At 30.7% G+C, this 27,990-nt stretch overlaps 1 protein-coding gene across 1 annotated transcript in view; it reads left to right on the top strand.

Annotated features, from left to right (window-relative positions):
- Positions 1 to 437: 437 nt before the first annotated feature.
- LOC132753524 (cell adhesion molecule DSCAM-like) overlaps positions 438 to 27,990 on the top strand; it is an 88,837-nt gene continuing 61,284 nt past the window's right edge. Inside the window, 4 exon segments of the mRNA XM_060744005.1 lie at positions 438 to 916; positions 9,262 to 9,411; positions 19,525 to 19,688; positions 22,173 to 22,338. Of these exon segments, the coding sequence (XP_060599988.1) occupies positions 9,330 to 9,411; positions 19,525 to 19,688; positions 22,173 to 22,338 (412 nt within the window). The 5' untranslated portion in view covers positions 438 to 916; positions 9,262 to 9,329.

The raw sequence follows: 27,990 nt of genomic DNA, 5'->3' as shown, positions 1-27,990 counted from the left end.
TTTGATAGACCACTGACATCATCCTGAATATTATACTATTTAAAGGAATGCTGACATTTATATAAATAAAAAAGTACATATTAATGTAAGGTATATATATTTGTATTATAGCATCTAAATAGACATATTAATTGATAGTACTTAATAACGTACTTTTAGATGTAATATTTTTGATTGAGCGAAAACCATATGAGGAAAAAAAAGATACATTTCCCTTGAACTATTGCTATTTCCTTTTATGTAAGGTCACGCGGTAAATCTGAAATAAAACTAACTTGATATCAACTAGAATTCGATTGATATTAAAGTTGTTTCCAATTCCATTCCAATACGGCTCCTCTGTCAACTTAGTGATGAAATTGTAATTAAAAGGAAATAGGTGCCGGTTGGGAAAAAAGATTAAGTTTAGATGACACGCGCCTGTTTTCACCACTGTATGAAAGGCAATGAAACGAGAGTCACTAGTCGATCATTGGTCAATATCCGAAACATGACGCGCAGTGACACGCGCGCGAATACACCAATGTTCCATTACAGCAGACGGAGACGGGCGACTAATTACATCTCGTGCAGTAACATTCAACTTTTCATCTAGATATTTAATTTGATAATGATCCTAGCATACTAACAGTCATGTTTAATATTCATACGCCCTGTTGGATACATTTTTCTGTAACAAAAATTTCGAAAACTTTGATCCGTTTTTGATTTATTCTTCTTGCATCGAAAATAAACCCGTTGAATGTCGCGTTGACAGTGGAATTTTAAAAAAGGCAAAGTTCTTACAATATTCCGTGCTGAAACCAATTTATGTACTGAAAAATGAAGTGATATGTTTTTACATCTGCTTATATTGTGATAATTCCAAAATGTTAAAGGTTATGTTCTTGGAATGGATTTTTATTTACAGAATATGGTAAGAATTTCTTTTCATCATTTTCAATACATGAAGACAGTCGAGCTTTCAGTCCGTTTTTATTTTTACTATTATATACTCTAAATTCGCTTATTTTCACAGAGATCAAAGGATTGTAAACTATTGAGAAAACTAAAAGAAATAATGCCTATAGATTAAATATATCAGTTGCCGAAATATTGTATGTTGTGAGATCTAATATGAATTGAAATAGTTACGTATAAAAATTAAAGCAATGGATGAGTAACGAAGATCTTTTCTGTGCTTTTTATTTATCTATTTCCTTTTTCAATCATGGTTGAGATATATCTAAAGCATATCAAAATGATAAATTAATTATATCAACACTATTATTATGTCGTCATATCTTTAGAAACGGTTGTTCAGACATATAAAATTTGGTTAAAGTTCAAAGGTCTTGATATCTGAAATTAGATTTCATCAAAAGTTTGTAGCAGATGTAAACTTTATAAATAGAAGAACATAATTACAACGGTTACGATATACGTAAGAAAACAACAACAACAAAACTTTATAAGGAAACAGACGTTTTAACGTAAATGACTTTAATAAAAATAAAACATTGGAAACGTATACTAATAATGTTGCTATTAAGTTTGTGATATAAGTCAAAATTAAGCAATTCAATGTTTTGGATCGTGTTATAATTATGTAAATATACGCCTTATAAATAGATATGGTAAATGAAATATTTGTTTTTATTTAATAATAGAAAAAATAACATGTATTTAATTCAACATTAAATTTTACAATGCTATTTAATAACATTTATTATAACATATATTTTATTCAAGATATCAACATTTAATTATAACTGTATTGTACGCTTACACTTTATAGCCAAAACAGTTTCAAATGACTTGATAACTTTTCCTAACAACAAGTTAAACGATGCGATTGCGTAGAACATTTTGTAATATATATGTCGATATAAAATAGTCATAAGTTAGCAACATAATAATATGGGGAAAGATCATGTTAGAAAGATAAACAATGGAAATGCACTTAATACTCCTTGCGATGTTATTCTGATATATTTGAAAACATGCTTGCCGTGCTATCGTGTTGCAAATAGTCCTTATCTCCAGAGGCAAAACAAAAGTAAAACTATAAATAATGCATGCATCGTAAAGAATGGGGATTTATTCAGAAACTAAACGGGCTTTAATAATGAATAAATCTAAGCTTTCAAGCAAGTATTTTGTTTGAAGTACCGAAATAATATATCACAAAATATAAGCTGCAATATTGTCGTCTGCTATCGTCTTACCATTCTCATAGCTTCCGGTTACAAAATAAACTATTACAATATTTAATATTTCCATTACAGTCAACATAACAGAAAATATAAATAAATAAACAATTGGAAGGGTAATGCGAACGCATGTTAACATGTTTAATTCAACGGTGTGCATTTCGGTTTATGTCTTTGAAACAAAATGATAGAATAATAGAAGAATAAAAAACAAAACTTTTGCTGGTTGTGCACGAAATAATAAGTTCAGATTTGTATACAATATAATCTAACAAATGTAAAAATGGTAATTTATGGTTTAAAAAAAGAAATTTATCGTTAGAACTTAAATCGCAAATATTGTTAATATTAATACGAATTATTTTGATTTTATCTTGCAGACAGAGAAAATAAGTGTATGATATGTTTATCTATAATATCATTATGAGAATATTACATGTATCAGAAATTTTTTCTTTGTATCACTGTAGTTTAATGTTTTGTAAGAAGATAATGACTCTTATTTAAGTAACACCTAGATCGTAAAAATATTCGGTATAAATCAATGCAATATAACCAATTCATTTAACCATGAATTCTTAATCATTTAATCAATATTACCATGCTTTAACATCTTCCCTATACAAGTCTTACATATCGAATACTTCAGTTATTTTGTAACAATGCATTAGGCTGTAAAAACATTGTCATTTTAACATAGGACATTTTCTGTGTGTCCAGTCGCCGTAAAATCAAACTTACCCAATAATTATTTTACATCATGGTAATTGTCCTATAAATTGATCTAGATAAACAAAATAGTTTGATTTCTATATTAGATTTTAATTTGTATGATCAGTCGATGCATTGGTATCATGTAATAGCTACAAGTATTAGAAATTATTTCTTTGTATCATAATTGTTGTACAATGTTTTGTAAGATGTTACATTATTACCACTCATTCTAGTCACTCTTTGATCGTACAAATATTCGGTATATAAATCAATGTAATATAATCAATTCATTTAACTATAAATTCTTAATCATTTAATCAATATAACCATGATTTAACATCTTCCCTATACAAGTCTTACATATCGAATATTTCAGTTACTTCGAAACAATGCATTAGGCTGTAAAAATATTGTCATTTTAACATAGGACATTGTCGGTTTGTCCAGTCGCCGTAAAGTCAAACTTACACAAGGACTATTTTACATATTTAAATTAGATAAACAAAATAGTATGATTTTATATTAGATTTGTCGATGCATTGGTATCGTGTAATACTATAGTTACTTGCTTCAGAAATTATTCTTTGTATCATAATTGTGGTGCAATGTTTTGTAAGATGTTACCTTATTGCCACTCATTCTAGTAACACTTTGGTATAGTACAAATATTCGGTACAGTATATAATTCAATGTTATATCATAAAATCATTTCAAAAATGATTTCTTAATCATTTGATTAATATTACCATGCTTATACAAGTCTTACATATCGAATATTTCAAATACTTCGTAACAATGCACTCGGCTATAAAAATATTGTCATTTTAACATTGGACATTTTCTGTGTGTCCAGTCGCCGTAAAATCAAACTTACCCAATTATTGTTTTATACAAGGGAAATTGCCCTTTGTAAGTCGCCATTAAATCAAACTTACCCAATGATTATTTTAAACCATGGTAATTGTCCTATACTTTGATCTGGATCAACAAAATATTTTGATTTTATATTAGATTATATGAATAGGAAAGGTCGATACCTCGGCTTCATGGAATAGTCCGGGGAAAAAAAGTTACAGGAATGATAATAGCGAAGAGTTAGGATTGAACTTTCAGATACAAAAGTGTTACGTATTGATTGATACATGTGTATTTTTGTGCCACATTGTTCTACAACTTTTCCTCTACTTTTATTTTATGACCGATAAAAAACAATGAAATGTACATGTACATACAATTTGATAAAATGACAAAAGAAAAAACAATAATATAACGCAAAAGTATGGTCAAAACAAACACAATTATGCCCAATAACGATATTGTGAGTATAGCATTTGTTGTAAAAAATAAGTACTAGTAATATTTCTTTACCGCTAATCACGAAATGTTTACATAGCAGAGTCTATATCCTAGCTTTATTAAATTACCGAATGCAATTAATTTGAGAGGATATTATCAAAGATCAAAGATGGAATTTTCCCTCATGAACATTTTTTCCCGAACCTCTGGCATTTGAAACACACTTCAACGGCGGCTGGTACTTCAAACGAATCCTGTAAAAACACAACTTAAAAACTAAACAAAACAGTATATCGTCATCTAAAGTAGAACAATAGGCTACCGGGCGTCAACGTGCATGCACGGGGCTTTCTTTCTAAATTACATTTAGTCACGGAATGTACAGTAACTTGACAAGACCCTGGCTTCTCTATTTTGTTATATACTAAATAATTCATAACAGTTTTGTACTTGATCTCAATGCCTCACGAGTATCAGTGCCGTAATGCCGTACAAAGTTTCATACGATTTTTGTAATGAAAACAAAAGGGGCACATGCGAGCTTGCAGTATCTCGTATCATTCTGTAATTTTCATTAAGACGATGCGTGCATATCACGTTACAATTTCATTAGATATGAAATTCTCATTGATTTGTTTGGAGTGAAATACATCATTATAACATTTGCTAGCTTGTATTAGTGTAAAACATTGCTATTCCCCAAGAACAGCTGCCTCCAATTGGTAATTGATAAACATTGCATTTCAATTTGAAACAAAAAACAACGACAACATCAAACCCATATCTCGCCATATGTGCATGATTGCGAAACATGTTTTGTTATATACAGTTCAATGTAATTTCGAAGATGTTACTTTATGTTGACATTAAACCATATATTTTCTGAAATAATTGCCATTTCATTTTAATAACTAACTAGATGTATATCTTTTGTAATTTGTACGGACGCGATCGTATTTGAAACTGATATTTAGTAATTATTATAAATCATTGAAGGTCTTTGATTTACTCACTGGCAAATAACAGGAATATTAAAGACTTTAAACAATTTTGTTTTCGTTTAGGTACTCTGTATACAATTATGATTTAGACTTTAAATTATATCTTTAGAAATATATTTAAAATAGAAATAGTGTTTTACAATATTCATTATGCTTTGATTTTACATTGTTATTTTAATCATTCCATTATCATACAATGTCGCCAGTTTTGAGTATAACGATATCCATGCATTCATATACACAGAATACGCAATTTTCATATAAGTTGCCATTCAAGCGGTAAGTTTGTTGAAATTTTTAATCGCATTTCTTGTCGTTTATTAAATCATATTTTAAAATAAAATATCTTAGATATAAGATATTTATCTTAACTAAATACTAACATAAAAGTTAACATTAAGCATATTTTCTTTTTTAACATTTAACAATTCAGGAAAGTATAGCATATCTTAACCTTTAGAAAATAAAGCATTAAATTTATTGAAAAATATTGTATGTGTATCATAAACTTAAAATTGTGAACCTCATATCACAACTGGTTGACATCATTTGAAATCTCTTTATTATCATTACGCTATCTTTACATTATGCTTATCTCTAACCTTATTACACGTGGACCTTAATATTTTATAAATCAAATATAGTTACGTTTTAATACAATTATATACCACTATATTCATAACATACTCGGGCAATAAATATTTTGATAATTATTGTATCTTATTTTATTTTTTCAGTGACTTACTATGTTTCGTGTCAATTTTACTTATTTAACGATTTACAAATGAAAATATAGTTGCACTCGATATATTTAGCACAGAGTCAAACTTTCAGTTGAGCTCTCCTATTAATTTAAAAATGCAACATTAAAAAAGAATGAATCTTGTATTTTGAGACAAATTTACCATTTTTGTCTTATCAAAATCTCTATAACCTCAGTATTAAAATATACGTGATACTGCTACTTTTAGTATCACTTTAATTATTTATTTTTTTAATAATAAGTGTCATTTTTCAATTCAATCATTAACAACATTTCATGAAACGTAAATTCAAATAGTTTTTTTAAAATTTATTTAACGTATTTATGTAACACGGTTTAAAATCCGTCTGCGCAGTAACATTTTTCTATTGGATATACGTAGTGCATTTAAAACTCACTAAATTTTGTGAAACGTCGCCTCATAAATGGCAAGGTATACCGATTACTGGTATATTATAACTACTATTTATTTCATCTGTTGAAAGAAAAGTAACTTTGAATCTTGTTCTGATATGCATTAATTTTATTTTACATATCTTTAAGGAATCACATATTATCGTGACATCACACGCTGTACGATTTTCTGAATTCATAAATATATCTTTCAAATCATTTAATGGCACTTCACTCAACATGACACTGTCGTCACAGTTTTTTATCCCTCGATTCGCAACAAATTTCGATTAAATACTAAATGGTCTCATTTTAAGAATATATTTCCAATGCTCTTTATTAGGTAGCGACCAATTTCTGACTCACAATTTGTGTGGCATAACAATTTCATACAAAGCGATGACCTTTTCTAATGTTATTTGAAACAGTTGTTTAATTTTTCATTCAGCATATAGCCATAAACGATGCCTTTAACCAATTATAAGATATAAAGCAATGAATCTAGCCAGATCAAGATTACATAATAACATATATTTACTTGTATACGTAACTTTTTTTTAAAATCATACATTACATTATGGTTCAAAATATTCGCCTGCACGTTCATGACCATTTTTATACCCAGCGCTTGCAGCAAAAAAAAAAGACAATGAAAAATAATAATAAAGAAAAATAGTAATAAAATAAAAAAGAAAAAATAATACAATGTAATAATGATAATAATAATAATAATAATAATAATAATAATAATAATAATAATAATGATAATAATAATAATAATTATAATAATAATAATAATAATAATAATAATAAATAAATAAATAAATAAATAAATAAATAAATAAAAAAAAATAATATAAACGATGATAATAATAAAAATGATCGATTGGTTTCGATTCAATTTTACCCGAGTTAATGCTAATATATATGATTGTTACAACCCATTTTTAAAATGAATTTTAACAAAACACTAACATATTATGTTCTGTTAAATGTTATGTTATGTTATGTTATGTTATGTTATGTGTATGTGTATGTGTATGTTATGTTATATATTGGAAAATGCATCAGCATTGTACTGTGGATAAAAAAAATTCACCTACAATGTTGTAATATAAGTATATTCCTATACCATGAACACGGTAAATGTTATATTTGAATAAAATAAAAAAAGAAAACAATAAAGTTATTCTGACACAATATTGGCCTTTTTTTCACTGCAGTATACAAGTATAAATGACATTAAAAACACAAACAAAAACTTACTACATAGAATACACTGCTATTTTGGCCAAACAGCGACAATGATGAAAAAATTGTAACAAAATAAATACCAGAGATTTTCCTGCAAAATCTGCACAGCTCATTTCTCATCTCCTTGGAGAAATAAAACACGACACTGGTGAAACTATCGAATATTATCTAATTAGACTGCTACATGCTTCATTGATTTCGTCATCAGCACGAGAATCACGTGCTGTCAGGGGAGACTGTCACAATGGTTCCAATCTGGTGGGTTTTACTGATTGTCATCATGATATTTAATTATAAACGATAATTCATTCTCAAATCTGTAAACATCAGTGTTTTTGAAAAGTAATTAGAAAATACAATAATGGCAACGTAAATACCATTATATCTTATTTATTTCTGACAATCTTAAACTTTCAAATAAAAGTGTAAGCATTTATTAAAAAATAAATAATTATAATAAATATCACCTTACATGTATAAAATAGTGATATGCATACATGTAAATTGATTGATTGGTAACCATACTTTATTCGATTTATATTTAATGCAAAAATGATTCAAACATAATTTACATTGTTCTGAGTTCATAGAAATTGTTTTTTAAATTTTTTATGCAATTATGTCGTAACCTTTGTTTATATTTGTCAACAATACTTATCGGCAACGTTAACAAATATTTTTTCTTCTTTGTTTAAGTACATTTGTTTCTTACATTTATAAGTATTTCTTATGCAAACTCTGTTACATATATCATAACATTTGTTCATACTGGTTAACAATACTTCTCGGCTAATTGTAACTTGTAACACTTTACACTATACAGAATATGATTGATATTTAATACAAAAATTATTCAAATATAATTATATAGTAAAAAAATGAACCGTGCAATATGAAACAACATACAATACAACTTCACGACATACATTTAATTTTCAATATTAGCAACAAATAACTAACATATGTTTATGTTTGACACGTTGCGTGGTTTATATTTTTGCCTATTGAATTTTGTACAGGAAATTTTGATATTAATATAACAATTTCAGATATGATTTAAAAAGTATCCCACGACACGTGCCGCACAATTAAACAGCTGTTGGCATGTAAAACCACTCGAGTATAGTTTTCACCAGTTATATTTTTATAGTGTTTTTTAATAAACATTTTATATAAAAAAATCTCAATTTGTTTGTTTAAAGAACAAATATATAATGTTTATTGACCCAACGTGTGTTTTTTTCCTATGTCAAGTTGTAAAAAAATACGCGCTTTCAGCTACTTGGCACACAATGATGTTGGAAACTAACACCTGTTGTTCTGTGTATTTAATTATGTGAGTGGAGACAATTTTATTGAATATCATTGTACGTCCAACGCTCTGCAGTAGTTTTAATTCTTTATCTTTATAGGAAATACGTAGACTTGAGTCAGAATGTGGTTTAGTGTACAATTAAGAAGGAAATTAAACACAAAAGGAAATTATTATTAATTAGATATTTGTTTCAGGGAAGAGGGAATAAATATGATAATGATTTTCATTTACCTGCGTAATTATATCAGTCATATATAGGCTGGATACCTTGTTTTTCTCAGTGTTTCAATATCATGTGTGTATACAACAGCGTGGTGAATTTAAATATTTCAGGATTACGACCATGTGATTGTGGGCCAAACGACGCTGAGAATCTCCAAGTGACGTCATGTGTTTAGAAGATGTACCGATTTGTTCTTATAACTAGATCAGTATTTTTCTGCGGGGCCCTAGTTTTTCTCAGCATATTCAAAGCGAGCGAAGGTAAATATTACATACATGTATATATAACTGTGCTATGAAACATTATTGCGTAATCAATAGTTATAGTCTTTTTCAAAAAATGCAAAAACAGAATTTGCGCGCAAGTTCTGATTTTTGCTCACGTAAGCGAATCGCTTATGTCATGAAAATATCGTCTTTAATAAGATTTTTTAAACACCTGGTTCAAGAGAACTGACACGTATTTTAATATAGACTTATAAAATACTTCTTAAATCGGACGAAATAAACTTTTAAAATGCTAAAGGAAATCCATGTGTGTTGCTATCTGAACTATCTGAATTTTATCTACAGTAGCCTGGTTCATTTATAAACATATTGATAAGTTTACTTGATTACCAGCCTTTAACTTCCGGTATTTCTGTTGCCTATTAGACTCATTAGTTGCTTAGTTACCGGATGCTATTAAAGGTAACATTTAAAAACAAAAATAAGGATGCTATTAACATAACATTAAAAAGAAGAAAATAACTATGCCAGAGATTTTTATTAAATATAACTCTATGCATATGCTTGCCTGGGTGAATCTTATTCCAAATCGTAATCTTACGTTTGAAATATAGTAGTAAATTGAATTTATTTATTCAACGAAAATTACATGTCTCGAAAAAAAATGAATATAACGCATAGATAATTAATGGAAATATTGTGTCGGAAATGAACAAAAATAAAACTTTAAAACATGGATGAAAATAAATACGTAGTAAATTAACAAAAATATAGTGAAAAAGTGTAAAATGTCCGAAAATAACCTGTAACAAATGAACGAAAAGAACACGAAGAATGAAGGGAAAAAACAAGAAATAATGAACGAAAATAACAAGAAAGAATAAACGAAAACAACAAGAAAGAATGAACGAAAATAGCAGGAAAGAATGATCGAAAATAACAAGAAAGAATGAACGAAAAGAACACGAAGAATGAACGAAAATAACAAGAAAGAATGAACGAAAAAAACAAGAAAGAATGAACGAAAATAACAGGAAAGAATGAACGAAAATAACAGGAAAAAATGAACGAAAATAACAGGAAAGAATGAACGAAAATAACAGGAAATAATGATCGAAAAGAACACGAAAAAATAACGAGATGAACACGAACGATTGAACGAAAATATCATAATTATAGAAAATGCTTATGATATTTTGTGATGAACTTTTTTCGCGCCTACAAGTTCCTTTTTTGAACTCACAACTGGTGTTAACGAAAAAGATGTTTCATGCAATTTCATTCCGAGTATACACACATTTTTAAACGGTTCAAGGCTTTTCATGACGAATTCAATCAATTATTAACAATATTACAACATATTTCTACCATTTTATTGAATTAAGTTCACTTAAAAATATTTTATGCCTTCTTTTGTACTGTGACTGGAAATATCCTAAGTTAATTAAATTAGAAATTCTCTGTAATATTTTCTCCAATTTTCCCTATATTTGTTTAATGTTTTCATTGGACGATACAGCAGCGATGCCTGGTTAATATCACTCACATCGAGTCAACAAATTCAACTCTCTATAGTTCATACTAAAATTCCTCATTACAATTCTCTCATATTATTTTTTAATTAGCTGTTAGGCAAATGAGAAAACAGGAGGGGTGAATTTAATTTTCTCCCTATCTCCCAGCTCGTGGATAAATATGAGAGATATGGTATCTCCGATGAGTTCCAGAACGGAATTATGGGAAATTTCAACATTTAAGAGTTGTTCTAGGGCCCGATGTCCAATTTTATTTTAATCAAGACGCGATTTTCACTTCCAAAGCAAGTGTTTTCTTTTTGAGTGATTGAATAAGGTAAAGAAGATGCGAGTACATTGAGACATTTGTTGCGATATAAAATGAATTATTGCTACGATAACATTCAACAGAATGTCATTTAGAGCTTGGGCAATAATTCCGATTATTGTTTTAATGAATTGAGTTATTATGACTCATGGCTGTTAAATAGATATGCATGATTAACTTAATGAAGAGACATGCTCTTAAAAGAAATAAATTGACAAATTTAATGATAACATCATCTTTAATGATAGCATTCTTAATTATCATGATCTTATGATTTATATGATATATAGCTGTTGCTATAAATGAAATAATTTCTAATTAAAGACTTATTAAGCACCAACTGGTACCATTTTTATTCCTCAAAACCTTTTTATTTTTGGTATATTCTGAAAAGTTTATCGTTCGCCTTAAAGATGAATTATATATGTTGGTTTACTCGGGTCTGACACTTTTATGATTACTTACAGAAAGGTCCGAATCCGTTTTAAACTCGATATACGATGATTTTTTTTCCTGAACCAACTAGCCTCAAACGACAAACTTTTTAAGCGCTGACACGTGACAATAAATTCAGCAAGGAAATGAAACTAGAATTAACATAAATACCCCCAAATAAATAAACAATTTAACTTAATAATATTGGACATTACTGACTTAAAGGCCCATTATGCCCCAGAAAGTATTTCATTTTATTTCTCAAAAGCTTTTTATTTTTTTGTGTATTATTAAATTTTCAAAAAAGTTATCCATTGGTCAATTACCCGAATCGTCATTCTGTTGTTATTTTGCAATTAGTTATCTGATTAAGTATTTTGTATGGATGATAAAATATTTCTTTTGTTTACGTTTTGCTACTTTTATGACAAATGATTTCACATTTAGCGTTACTTTCCTCAGGTAACACTCGCTAGACATGCTCTTAAACCATTATCTAAATCCTAAATAATTCATGCTTGCCTGATATAAAGAAGTCAAAATATATTCTTTTCTGAGGTATAATGTGCCTTAAATTTTAATGATAGTATTTCAAAAACAATTTGACACATTAAGTGTTCGTGATTATCACTATTAAGATAATTCTATAAATAGAACTGCTATATAATACTGCGTTAAATTATGTATTCATTACGAATACATGTATATAATTTATTTATAATTAGTTCTTATCTATATCCCAACACTTTCATGGTGTATTGACTCACAACAGAGACAGCTGAAATATTGAATAATTAATGTGATATAATGGCATACTGATAGGGAATTTTAAAAGTTTAGGCGTAAAATTGGGCTTTTAGGACTATCAGCTGAGTTTAAAGTGGGAATTGTAATGCTTAACCCATAAACTGACATTTACATGATTAAAAGTAAAATCACAGACTAAGCCACAGACGACATAAGGTCAGCCCCCCGCGTCATGTGTGACGTCAGATCATGGCTCGCACCGTTTGCTTTCCTTAAAATATAGATGTAGGCCAGATTGAAGGTTGGGCAAGTCTAGTTAATATATCCAGCCTACATAGTGCTGAATATTGAAGGTGTATCAAATGTTTGGGGTTAGGTTACTAGGATACATTAGGCATTAGTCACGTTTTTCTGGACATGACATGAAAAAATAATGGATATCCGATATGCATCATTGGTTTAACAAAACCAGAATTGCATGTCACATAATCAAAGTTTAAGCCTTGATTTTAACTAGGATGCAAACATTTTACGTTGGCAAATTGGCTATGGATTCAGTTGAAATATTTGCCCTCAAATGTTAAAAAGCATTATAAGTAAGCTACTGGTTCAATTGCGTTTTGTGTATGATATAATTGGTTTATCGGCTATATTTATAGACTTATTGATGTTTCTGTATACACCTTCAAACATATCACCAATTACCTTTGTAATCTTTCTGTCTCAGTGATTACCCTAATATGCAATTATTTTAATCGTTATTCCATGTTGAATACTAGCATTTGGGTCTCTAGGCTTCTCCAAAGCACGCAATGTATAAACACATGCATTTTTATACAAATGTACAAAAGCATCAATTCATAAAAAATATCTTAACAACAATAAAAATTACCCGCACTTGAGTTTTTAAGTGTTATTTAGCTATTATTTGTCTACTCGGTGATTGTATTTTTGATGCTATCGCCCCTGCTGTCTAACTATATTTTATAACATTATTCTTTGATTTAACTTTTATCAATCTAATGGACTGTTTAAAATTTAAAGCTGGGCACACCTTTTACACACATTCAGCATGTTAAGGGTTAAAAACAGTTTGAGGTCCGAATGCAGTTTCTTTTCATTTCATTAAGGTCTACGTTATATTTGGCTACGCTTGATCTTAATTCTCTGGAATAATTCTTACAGAAGATTAAAATATCAACGTGCGCGCATCAATGCTGGTTACTTAGGTCAAGTATTTATTTTGTCACACATGTTTTATTGGTACGAACACAGCATGATATTTTCCGTGTTATTTAATTTGATTGTATTAGTTTCACATTCCTGAATACCCTTACTAAAATATTTATTGCAAATTAACGAATTTGTATTGGTATGAAATACTATAACGTTGCTTAATGCACTGTTTGATTGATTGTTTAATTATGTCATAAATTTTGACAATATGCGCGAACTATAGAAACAACTTAACGTTTGATCACCGATCACGTTTCCACAATCTCTTTTTTTCCAAACAAAACTTATCACGAATTTCAAAAGGGACTTTGAAAAATGAACGGAAATATCTGCAAACCCGATTTTAATAACTTTTAATGCCTGAAATTGTCCCTTTAACAAAACCCGCCATGCAGTTCAATATAATTGAATGCTGAAGATACTCTATACAAATGCATTATCATGTACAAAACCGATCAACGCAATATCCTATTTCCTTCTCAATTGCTATTGATTAACATGGTTCACAACCATTGGCAATGTCTATCTGTTACCTCATTGTTTCATCACTGACTTTATTAGGTACAGTTTATTCTGGTGCATTAGCGACAAACAGTGGTAATGTATCTTCACCATTATGTGTATTTGCTCAAGGAATAAACATGTATTATTTGCATCAGTGATAAATTGCCCAGGCACGATCTATTATGGAACATCATGCCAGTTTCCCATAGAAATCGGCTGATTTGATATAACGCTTTGTTCACTTGTTATCAGCGACTTGATGACAGCAACGTAATTCATTACCATCTATTGCTCTATTATGGTCAAATTATTGATATTGTAACAAAAATTTTCACATGCTGACGATTTAATTGCCATAATTCAGCTGAATTCATATTTAGCTTTTTATTTCCACGATTATTAGATATAATTTGCAGAAAAGCTATCTAGCAGACGACAAAACACTATGACTCATACTTTGCTTGTTTTTTAATGACAAATTGCGGTTTACCTAGGTTATTTCCATTAAGAACCCCCTAACATCTGTTGAAATCAATTTATGGTAGATGTACATGTGTGTTACTCCACTGAAATAATGGACACATCTGCTTTTGTCACATGACTTTGCATGTTTTGAATCTAATTTTAAGTATTATGTATTTCCTTATATTGCACACATTGAATATTTAAATGACCGGTCAAATGCATTTGTCTGTTTTTATCATGTTTTCTGGTATTATGGTATCATGTGATAAAACGAATCTTACAATCGTTATAATTTTATATAAACTTACAATAATTACGACAATATTGCCACAACCGTCATGTCTGCTTTATACACGTAACACTGTCCTAGGCTCGTTTGATTTTAAATTAAAAAATAACAGAATCTTTCAAGAACGCTAAAAGCGGTATGATTAAAAATGTTGCAGGCTCGACTCAGTTTTATATTGAGCCGGTTCATAGACGGTAGCCCGTGGTCCAATCGGAACATCCTCCGCTATTAATCATAAGAATAATCACAAAGGCTGACGGAAAGTGCCGAAAAGTTGCGATTGGCCCGCAATCCTAAATATCCGTTAATTAGGGTTAGCTCAGAACATTTCTGTATGAATTCACCTTTTATGTGTTTGTTAATACTTTATCATGTCATTTTCATATTTTGATATTTGATTTTGTTCGAGCCGGTGCCGGGGTGGGAGGTGCGGAAGGTGGTATAGATATAAGGGGCAGTTTCATGTATTCCGTATTTCCAATTGGTGCGTTATTCCCCCTCATCTTTGTAAATGTGTTTAAAAAATTACGTTATAAACAGTAACTGTTCTTTTTCTGTTTTGTTATTTTTTACAAAAATAGAATGAAATTCTTTTGTTCCTAGTTTTGGAAGAGATATATATATGTATCTCTTCTAAATATGTAATAAATAATACAATGACCTAGTTACCGCACTATTTACGGTTGACATCTAATTTAAAAAAAAAGTTTAACGGAATTTTATGGCCCGAATAATTCCCCGCTGTTGCGCTTAACCGGTTCGCGAATAATTTAATAACCAAATTACGGCATTCCGTTAATACATCCCCTTTTTCTCTTATTAGCACATCCATTTACATAATTATCGTAACACTTGTGCTCCCATTTATCAAATGATTACCCCTTACTGACAGTAAATGTTCCATTACCAGAAACAAGTGCTCTTCGAAAGATCAATTTAACACCCGTTCTACGGGGAATGGAGAAAAAAGGTTCCGCCTCAAACTTAACCCCAAAAGGAGGCAATTTCTTCGAGTCAAGAAAAATAATTAAGATTTGTTAACGGGAACAATTTGGCAAATTAGTTTCATGTAAAAGGCTGTTCTCAACACTACGAAACCCTGAAGGATGAATTGTTAAAACCTAGCTTAAGTTAAAACAGCTGATCACATCCTTATTTGTAATTTCGTGAATTACGTGCAAAATGTACTTGATCACCCTGTATTCGTAAAGACCATATAATGTTAAATAAAGAATGTATTATGTTAAGCGTATTTATTGTATGTATTTTTTGTCATACAGTCAATGAAATACTGTTGACTAAATTTAAAAAGCATTACCACGTGATTTAATAAGGTTACCAATTTAACAGTATCCCCATGGTTTAGAGTGATATTATAACAAACATAACGTGTACCTTAATAATCTTTAAACTTAGTTTTCGAGGGTAATATGCTACAGTTGAATTGGTCCATTTTGTGCCCTGCCTACTCTACCGTGATAGATAAAGTCAAAATTATGATGCAGTATTACGAGTTTGTATTTAAATTAAAAAACAATCAATTATCGAGTTCTGCTTAATGGTGAGGGCGGGGATGGAGTGTGTGTGTGGGGGGGGGGGAGTGTTGAATGTATCTTGCCATTACATTTGCCGTCCGTGAAAAGGATAAATACAATCTGGCCGGAAACCTTTTAAAATTCTTCCATGTCCGTCGAACTTAAAACTTTTCGATCTTATATCGGTGACTGTTCGAATTTAGTGTGTTTGTTTGTTTGTTTTCTTTTTGTCACTTAACTTCTTCTTGAATTAACAATAGACTGGTTCCTATTCAAAAGTTGTTCGGTGCATTGCTCAAATTTATTGAGATACAACGAGCTTGATCCCTGTTCTTCACTTGTTAAATAAAAACAAAAAAGGGAAAGGAATAGGGAACGAGGCTTCTATTAAACCATGGGAAATAAGCACTCGATTTAAGTCTTTTACCACTTGATCTGTTTATTTGAAATTTTAAATTTATGGTACCTCGTAACGCTGACACAATGTCATTTTATGTTGACCACATACTGCTGTTTTCTCAACATAAAGTAACAGTCGTATTGGTAAATTCCTAATGTTATTTCAGTTGTTTTTATATGTTCTTTGTTTTACTTAAAGAGAGGAATTCCCGTAAAAGAGCGCTTAGATTACTCAACATGAATCGTCTTTTGGGAATAGATTGTCAAAATCTTTACTAAAAGATTAAAATTGTCGTTCAGCTTAGGGTTATTTATTTTATTTCAAACCCCATGTTGTTACAAAATCAGGGTTTACAAGAGGCGTTTTTCTTGTTTAAGAGACCCGTGCGCTATTGTTAAATACTATGCATAGAAATCATCATTTCATTTGGATATTTGAATTACCGGGTAACCATTTGAATGCTGACGGACACAATACTTGCAAAGCACAGGGTTTTATGTTCCAAGACTTACGATACACTTGGGACTTTCTATGAAATGCAGCCCAGGTCAGACATATCGTTTTTGCATTCTGACTAGGAACTTCAATGTCCATGTAAATCCCCATAAGCTTACATGACGTTGAGACACTATTCATTTTTGGGTTATTTTCACAATGAAAATGATAAAACGCGATAAAAAGGGGTGAGAGAATGAGCACAAGTTACAGACCTACATCAATGTCGGTAAAATATTTCCAGTCCCGTCATGAAAAAGGCCTCGGCGGGTTCCCTTTAAAAGAAACATTAACTTTGATTATAATTATGTTAGCAATATGGCAAATATGGCAAAAATGTTTAATATTGAATTGCACCGGATTGTCTGTAAAATGACTCAAGATGTTTATCACAACATGGCACTGTTTCAACCTTTCTAATTGATTCAATTTGTTATCAAAATAAATTTTGTAACATTTGTCTTGATATGAATGGAATATTTTGTGAATACAGTGTTTTGTTTTCATGTTTTGACGTCACTGTTTGTGGAATAACCACTTGAACTTTTATGTCGTGTTTGAGTTCATTCGGCCTAGTATGTTTACATCACTTCTTAGAACTTTATCTGTTGCTGATTCCTTACCAATACTGACCATATGCTGCTATTTTTGAAATCGTACAAGACATATTTCTGTTGATAATCCGGTCATATTGTTCTATTTATTGATAATCGTTAGTACTTAAGATATAAGGGTCCATGTACATGAGTTACCAAGCTTGCAGACAAAGTCTTGTGTGTGCTGGTTGGGGGAAAGGGTTGAGGGGTGGAAGGTATGGGGTTGGGAGCGTAGGGCGGTGGAAGCGGAAGTGAATACGGCGGGATGTTGATGTCATCAATGGAAAGTGTCGATCAGTTATGCAATATTGGGATACCTTTAAGTTTTGAATCATTCTGTGACATTTCTGTCACTATCCCCGAATCACTTGCCGGTCACTTTACTGTGTGTTTAAAACCCATCAGTAACTTTCAATTTAGGACGATTTCCACTTTACTGGGGGAAAATCTCGGCCGTTCATGGCTTAATATATAGGAAGTCACGTGTCGTGTCGATCCGCTCGTAAAGCTACAAAATCGCCAGGCCGGTATGACTTAAAATCATGCATTGTAAAAAGCTCAGAATAAACTTGCATTATATGACAGGAATTTCTGCAAAAATCACAACAATTACTCCGAAGCTATTGTCTATGGGGACACAGTTGTTAAAATACAACCAAAAAGATTAGAATTCAACGCTGAGATAGTAGTTGTTTATTTCATTTCAATTCCCTCGATCAGAAATAATCAAAATTTACAAGCACGGAGTTCTCGTGCTAGGGGGATAAACATAAAGCGTGGCGAAGGCTGTAAACACCCGATTAATTCTGTTAAAAGAAATAGTTCCGAAAATCAATATAAATCTGCAAAACATTTCCGCGGCTTATGCGATGAGTCGAAGAAAAATTTAAAAGTTAAAGTGTGAATGAAAGTTGACTTAAACACACATGTACATGTATATATTTGATGTATAAATGGTTTTGACATGATATATGAAGTAAAACATGTATCAACCTATACAACTTCACCCGGAAATAAGCATTTTAAATAAGAAATTAAAAATTGAATTTTTTAAAAAGAAATATTCGGGGTGTCAAAAAGTGTTTTCCTAATCATGTTTTTGTAAGTAGAGCTACAATGATCGACAAAGCAAATAGATTTACTAAATAATTTTGTAAACAGAACATTTGATACAATATATTTTTTTGTAATGTATTACACTAATAAACAAATAGATCCTAGACTTCTATGTTTGGAATATGTATAATGTAAGATATGATTATTTGGAATAATGATAATGATGATGATGATGATGATTTGGAATCATGATAATGATGATAATGATGATGATAATAATAATAATTATAATAATAGTAATAATAAAAATAATAATAATGATTATAATTATAATGATAATAATAATGATAATGATAATAATAATGATAATGATAATAATAAGAATAATGATTAGAAAAATAATGATAATGATAATATTCATCATCACCATATAAATAATCATAAAAATAACTTTATATATTTCAAGAGTACAAAGGGAAGAACAGTACTTCTTTTGTTTATAATTATGACCTTGAGTTAAAAACAAATTATCAACACTTCTTTCAGGTTCTACGACAGAATCTCCCGACGACGGAATACGAGGTCCGATCTTCCTGTCAGAACCTCCGACATCAGTGGTTATACCGAACACAAAAGGCGCCATTATACCCTGTGGTGTTTACGGAAATCCCGCGCCATTAGTCACGTGGATTACCGGAACCGGTGAAGAGGTAATTAAACAAACAAAAAAAATTGCGGATGTTTCTAAATTCAAACTTTCACCAATTTCGTGTTTAAATTTTGAATTCTGCTTAAGTCGGTGCTGGGGAGATGGGTAGAGGGTAACATGCACTTCCCATTACCGTTCATGAACAGGCTCAATCAGACCGAGCCTGCAACATTTTCAATTTTGTCGTTTGGGGCGTTCTTTATAAGGATTCCGTATTTCTCTATTTTATAGAACCAACAGAACAAAACCAATTACATCTGATGCTTATTTAAGGCTTAAAATGAGTTATAAGAATATTTTAGAGTTAAATTTGTACACTTCAAGATCTAAAAAACCCATTCAACTTAAGGAATTATTCCTAATCTTTTACAAATTCTTTAGGCAAAAAAGATGGAGTAATACACACTCGAAAGAAAGTGTTGCAACATGGACCAACAAAGCGTAATAATCTGCCCACTATTGGCCAATCAAATCACACACTAACAAATATTTATTGAAGAATATTGGACATGAATTCTGAAACGTTGTCTTAAGATGTCTTAAATGATTACAAAACTTTCAGTTGAAGTTTTTAACTGTTTCGAGTGCTTTCGAAAGAAAGCACTAGTTTGTTGAGGAGTTAAAGTGGTAATTCACATCAAGCCTTGCTGAAAATTTAAGTTAATTTGCTCAATTTGAATACCAACCATTTTCTTAGCAAACTTACAACGACATTTCATGAAAAATGCCTAAGTTACCAATTCTTTCATTATTGAAGATTTTTGTATTCAGTCAAATATGTGTTGGTTATAGAAAACTTGGTATGTTGACGTCTGTTGCCAGTTTGCTCATATGGAAAACATTGACGCAAAAGCATAGCATTGGCACACAATTTACAAATGATGTACGTATATTCCAGCCCCAATCCCTCTCCTAGGGCCTCACCCCCTGTAATAGTTTGTTTTACAAGACTGTGTCGTAACAATACTTGCAATGTTTGCAATTTGTACCATAATAAATCAAAGTTCTCCATCAAATCTCATATTTAGTTTGCTTATGTTAAAAAAAAATTCTGGGGAAAAAGTCAGCAAGTTCGTCCGAACTTTCAATAGATCTTTGACAAATCACGGACGTAATTATTGCTCTGTAGAAAAATTTATGACATATGCTTAAAGTATAACGAGTGAATAAAAAGTGAAGAAACAGTTTAAATATTTCTATGGAATTTGTCGTTAAAAGCCTTTTAGGCAAAAAACGTTTGATCAATTTTAAAAGCCCCTGAATCAAAAGTGCGGTTTGAATTGTGTTTACAAAACATTGATTTTTGTTCTCAAATTGCAATAATGGAGGGATTTATCGCCGCAATATATAAAAGTTGATAAGGTATTTGTAAACAGTAATTCGACTGACGGTGTATTGCTGAGCCCAATGTTTGTTTTGTCTCGCGATTGGAAACAACGTAAATAAATTTGTTTTGAAAGGAGATTTTTCTCCGGGCGTTATGTTCATAGAATACAAAATTAGCATCGATAATCGGTGAAAAATTATTTGAAACATGCTGATCGTGACTGTTTACTAGATCAGTATGTACACAAACTGAAACTAAAAAATAACACAAAACATATTTGAACTGTTCATGAGAAATGTAGTTTTTTTTCTTATATGAAAACTGCATCAAATTCTTTTCTCATAAAAGATAAATAATTTTCCAAATCTTACATGCAAGTCTTTGATCCATTCATTTGTTGTTTTTTTTTTCACTCAGCTATCCTTAAAACATTATTATATATATTATTTACACGAATGTTATTATACTATATTTCCAACTCGTTAAACTTTCATAATCACAAAAATTTTACACTTTTCACCCCCACCCACTTTGAAATGTACGATCAGTGGTTGTGGGTTCGTGCTCTATTTTGGCCGTGACCATGTTTACCCATATGCCACCAGTGCTGGTTAGTTCCATGCAGTACGTGGTTTTGAAAATAATTAATATAAGATGCAATTGAGATGAAATATGTACAAACAAAAGAAATACATTCATACTTTCTTCTCACTTGTGGTACTGAATTGGCGATATTTATTTTAAAAATATTTTGTAAACCAAAATAAATAAAGGATATTCAAGTTTTTTCTATAAATACAGGATTTATTTTCATCGAGTGGTATGAAATATGATCATTTTCATAGCACACGATGAAAATAAATCCTGTATTTATAGAAAAAACTTGAATTTTCTGTTTATTATATATTCATTTTTCTCTTTTATTTTAACCGCGCAGTTTGAAAAACTTTCCATTAAATTTTGTACATGTATATTAGCTGAATTTAGCAGAAAGTAGTTAGGCAAATACGAAATATGTTTACCTGCAGTGAATATACGGAAAATATGCTTCACTGCAGTGAAAATACGGAAAATGAAAATACACATTTCATTTCATCAATATTTCTCAATATTTTATGAATAAGTATAATAACGTCCTCTTCTATAAAATAATTACAGGTGGAAACACGACCGGGTATCGTAGAAGTCTTGCACAATGAGAGCCTGTATTTTCAACCGTTTGACGAATCCAATGTAATCCCTGCAATACATACGCAAGAATATAGGTGTGTAGCTAGGAACCGCATTGGCAAAGTGATAAGCCGGAAAATAAACACTGTAGCAGGTATGTTATTCGGTAAAAAGTAGTGCACAATTTTTATTTTATTTTATTTTTTTAATATGTTTTAGCTAACTTGTTGGAAAAAGATCCCCACAAAAATCAGCGTCTTTTATCCGTAACACTTAAATATATGTGACAAACATACTGCCCAGCATGATTCAAGATTTTATCATTTTTTTTTCATATTTTTTTTTTTGGAAAAGAATAATAAATATGATTTATACACAATGTAAGCTCATATGGTATTACTTATTAATTAAATGAAATTTGATATATGATTTTTTTTGTGCCAGATAAATGACATATAGGACCTAATTCCCTGAACATTTGAAACGAGTTATTTGTCACTATTTAGAATGTGAAGTTTGATTTGAAGACAATAAAAAAAAAAAATATAAATAATAGTTATTTGTAAATAATGTAAATATAACTTACAACATTTTGTATCTTAAAAGTTACATTATCCCAGTTTTTAAATACAATTTAGGAACTTATAAGAAATGTAAAAAAAATAATCTTATATCATGTGATGGTTTTGAAACGTATCATTAAAATAAATGCACGTAGTTTTGGAGGGCCGATCATTTTGGTATAATATGTGCCCCATCTCATGCTACGTAATTATTATTTTGCTAACTTTTTTTCTGTACATATTTACTTGAATATAAATGTATTTACATATACATGTACACATGTAGTGACATGAATATACAAGTTTAGATTAGAAATTGAAATTAAGTCCTTGAATATGGAAATATAACAACATTTGTTGTCGTTCACACATTGATACATTGATTTTCATTGCTTTAAAAACTTACAAAAATATATTTTATTTCACATGGCCATCGCTTCATTATGATATAAGCATACCGTATGCTTAACGTTTTCATAACTTGCAATAATTATTAAAGATCCACTGCCTTTTAGCATTTTTTTCTTACATATCTTTGTTAGTAATGTTTTTTTTTGTAACTTATGATATTTATAATATCACGTTTATCAAATAAGGCCATTGGATTTTTGAGATGTAAACGGGTTAGTAACATCGTTGCTATTTTAGGCTTTTTCTTTTAAGTCAAAGTAATAGAAGATCAAAATCAGGGTTTTTCAGGTAGAATTAGAAACCGTTCTTATGTTTCATCTTTTGCTATAAAGCATTAGCAAACTTTATCTTTCTACATTAAGAATAAAGTCTGATACAAGGAAACGATAAAAACTTTTACTTTTAACGATAAGAGGCGGTATTTACAACAAAGTGATATTGTAATAAAGGGGGGGGGGGGGTTGTAATGAATGATGCATCGGCTCCTCTAATTAAAGATTGTAGATAACACTTTCTAATCCGATTAAACAAATTACGGTTTATGGCCGGAATCTGCGGAGAACGGAATTTAGTGATAATGCCCTACACTGACAAACAACTTCCTGACTTTTTGCCAATACAATTAATGAATTTGATAGCATGACATGCAAAATTCATAATCGGATGAGTCTTATAAAATGTCAGAATGTGTGATGTCATCGTGTAAAAGTTTAATACAGTCTAACGTCTCTGGTGGGCACAGTTGACAGATAAATTGTAAAATATTTTCTACGATATTTCGATATTTTGGTTTTTTCGTAGAAATCATATGTTGGGACGTATTAATTAAAATGCCTGGTGTAAATTAAATAATTAAAGAGAAAATAGATCGCAAAATGTAATTTTTCAATCATCACCATAATAATAATAACAACAATAACAACAACAACAACAATAAGATCATCATTACTATTACCACAATTCATCATTATAATCAAGGGTTTTTCTTTATTTTCAGCAATGGCCATACATGTTTTACTTTGCCTTCAAGTACTTTAATTTTTATAATTATCATTTCAAGCAAAATTATTCTGACTGTTCAAAATAAACATGGCAGTTAACTTTGGATCAATAATTAGAAAAAATCCAAACAAACAAAAAATCGTAATGAATAAGAATAAATGAGATGTTAGACCATTTATGGAAACAAATTAAGTAAAAAAGAAACATGTTAACGTCATTAGGGCATAGTGCATTTTAAAAGTGGTATCATGCAACGAAACCAAGTAGAAACTGTTTTCCTATATATGGCGGGGAATATCCTCCAAAAGAACGTGTATCATATGGCGGGGAATGTCCGCCAAAAGTATATGTATCTTGATGACATGTTTATATCTGAATGTTACTAATCTATATATGTTGAATGCATTGTGGATGTTAATTTTATGATATTGCTTCATCGCACAAGAGATTTAAGCATGTTATCTATGTCTCTGATTGCACATCCATTTCTTTTTTATATATTAAAAAACGTGTATAGTATACGTTATTACCTCATTACACATTTCTATATATTTAACATAATCATAATCTCAAAGCATGCGTGCTATCGCGTGATTGCGCATTGCTTCTCGCCTAACATAATTTGTGTAAATGACAATATACATGTAAAGCAAAACTCAATAGAAAACATAATCCATTTTCCAACGAATACCTGCAATGTATGCCTGAAAAGGGTAATAAAACGTTTAATAAAACATTCGTAAGATATGGATTTTAATCATCACACATACACTTTTATATTAACGAAATATAGAAGCATTTTTCATTTTGCTTATGTCATAAACATAAACAAGAAATAACTATACACCATTATAAGACATGTATTCTAGACAGTAAATTGTCTTCTTCGGCAAAACTTATATCAAAAGCAATTGTTCCAGTTCTGCATTAACACTTTTCAACACTATTCCTTACAATGGCTTGTGTGCATTTGAAATCCTGCATTCCTGTATGCAAATCAATATACAAAGATGAACAAATGTAATATGTGTAAATAAGAATGCAATCAACACATATGGATTGTAACATTTAGATGTGAGCATGTTCAAGATACATGTACTTTTGGCGGATATTCCCCTCCATAGTTCACATCTCTCCTTGAGTTGCTTGTCTCTTTAATAAGACGTAACCGCCCACAAAGTTTCAAGCTGTTCTGTCAGGCACCGTGAAGCAGTTAAGTTTTTACGTCACGGACGAAACCTGCGGTGTATTTAAGAATGTAAATTTAACTTAAAAGTTGCATGGACCAATTTTTCAAATTTGAATAACGAGAAATGGGAAGTGTTAAGTTGTACTGTGTAAATATTCATGTTAAACAGAATTTGTGGTGAAAGAGCAAGTTTGTGTATGAAAAAGCTAATTCTTCAAATTTCTAACGGAACAGCATGAAATATAGCACCTTCAGGGAGCCTTTAATTTACATAACGACAGAGACGTACAAGACACTAATTCAGTATGACGCAATGACAAGTCAGATTCTTTTATTTGTTTAATATGAGTTATAATAGGTCTATTGCAGTGCTTTTAGCGCTTTGATCTATATTGCAATGTATATCTTGCAATTTTGGGATTTCATTCTCGGTTTCAAGAACAATCTACAAAAAGATTATCACACCGTCTGATATACATAAAGTTCCGGGTACGCTCTACCAAATTTCCAGGATATCTTAAAGTAACAGCAAAGTTATCTATAAAAAAAATTCTGAAATCGAAGCGATATATATAGTCACGTGGGTTGGCTACCATACGAAAAGGTGTTAAAATATAATTGAAATACCTGCCCATAGTAAGCTATTGATGTAATAATGTTTATAGGACTTTCAAACAGCGGGCGCTATGGTGCAGTGCTTAGTGGTTACACTGTCTTCCTAACAATCAACGAAATACTGTAACGAAATAGACAGAAATAGATCTAACGGTAATACAAAGAGATATATACGTTAAGAGTATCCAAAAGTCAATACAACAAGTACAATGGGACAGACAAATAGATACTTCAAAAAGAAAAGAGAAAACACATAACACAAAAAATAGTACAGAAGAACTTACGCAACAACGGACTAACAACAACCGAAAAGAGAACAAGTTCTTAACAGGAAAAACAGTAATGAACAGAACATAAATACAGAGACAAAAATGTCAAAAACATACATATACAGACTAATCGGACCTGAATACAATAAAAAATGTAACGGAAAAGAACCCAAAGAGACAAAACCATCAAAAGGGTCCCAGGCCTGGGTCATTCTACAAGACACTGAATGAAATAGACGACAAAACAACAAATAAAGACAGATCAGTACATACAACAACAACCTACGTAGGAAAACACCCAACGGAACATACAGCAACGTACATTGCAGGACAGAAAACAACGTTAAAGACAGCAAAGAACTAACAAAGGAAAAGGTTTAACGAAACATACAACAACAGATCTAACGAACACTGAACACTGACCTAGCTTAGACGGCAAAACATGGAACTTAAAACACAAAGCAAGACAAACAACAAACTAGACAGGAAAAAAGGCAATGAAAATGACAATATCAAGAAGTATCAGACATACATCAGAAAGCGGGACGCGAAACAGACAGCAAACATAAAATGGAAGAGGAAACGAGGATCGTTAATAGAAGAACTAACGGATTTCAGGACTGACAAAACAACAAACAAGGACTAAACGGAACAACAAATAAACAGACCGGCAAAACAGAACAGATACATCTTCATAGTAAACATTAAACGAACTAAAGACAAAAACAAAAACTATAATGGAACAGCAAACAATTGCCGCTAAATTTGAATACGCCAGCACTGTCAAAATACAAAATGGATGAGAGAAGTGATATATTGGACCTTAATGCGCCATATTTGATTCACATCTTGAAAGAAAAAGTAACAATTAAGTGTGCGCCCGTTGATTCGCATATTCGCAAACTTCTGACCAGAAAAAAAGGGAACGGGTTGAAGACCCTAGACGTCTGAGAGAAATTGTCACGCAGAGATGAAACGTGGATTATGTGAGTAGGTGACAACAGCCCAGTTGTTGTTCCATATTTAACAATGTTGGAATAGTGGCCGTGTCGCTGTATCCGAGTGGGTAATGTCACTGGAACATTTTGTTGTGACCATTATAAAAATTGTTATTATAACTCGGGTGGTAACACTGAAGGCAACACAAGGGGTTAAAACCACTTCTCCTGCCAAACCTAAGAAATACATAGACTCTAGTGATTCGAACCTATTTAGTCACTTCTTAGAATCACGAAGTTCTGCAATTCTGATGCCTCAAACACCAATTGCCCCAAGGAGAATGAAATCTTGTTGACAAACACTAAAAAGTGCAGTAAGAATTCCTATATCCGTTTATAACAACACGTGTCAAGTATTTTATGACAGCTGTAAACATTTCCGACGTTTTACGTAAGTGCTTAAGCCGGTGCTGGAAAGGGAATCGTTGGTACACATACATTTAATGAACATATATTTATTTTATTCTCTCCTACCGGGTAAATGTATTGTCCTGCGGATTTTGCAAATTTATTATAACCAACAAAATTTATTTTTTTACTTCGATCAACAAGGATGTTTCATATTATCATAAAAAGAGTTTTGTCCAGTTTTATGTTTCTGCATCAGTATCAAAATGAAATATTTAAATACATTTGTACCCTGAAAAAAGTTCAGGATTTATTTTTGTTGTATACTTAAATCAAAACAGGCAGTGGTTTTAGTTACCCCGAACATATTTCATTCTTTCTTGTTTTGCGACATGTTTTGCCTTTCTAAAG

Source organism: Ruditapes philippinarum, unplaced genomic scaffold, assembly GCF_026571515.1.
Source record: "Ruditapes philippinarum isolate M1 unplaced genomic scaffold, ASM2657151v2 ctg2530_1_1_1_1, whole genome shotgun sequence".
Taxonomy (NCBI): Eukaryota; Metazoa; Mollusca; class Bivalvia; order Venerida; family Veneridae; genus Ruditapes; species Ruditapes philippinarum.
Note: the sequence above shows the minus strand (reverse complement) of the source record. Positions and strands in the feature narration are given on the sequence as shown.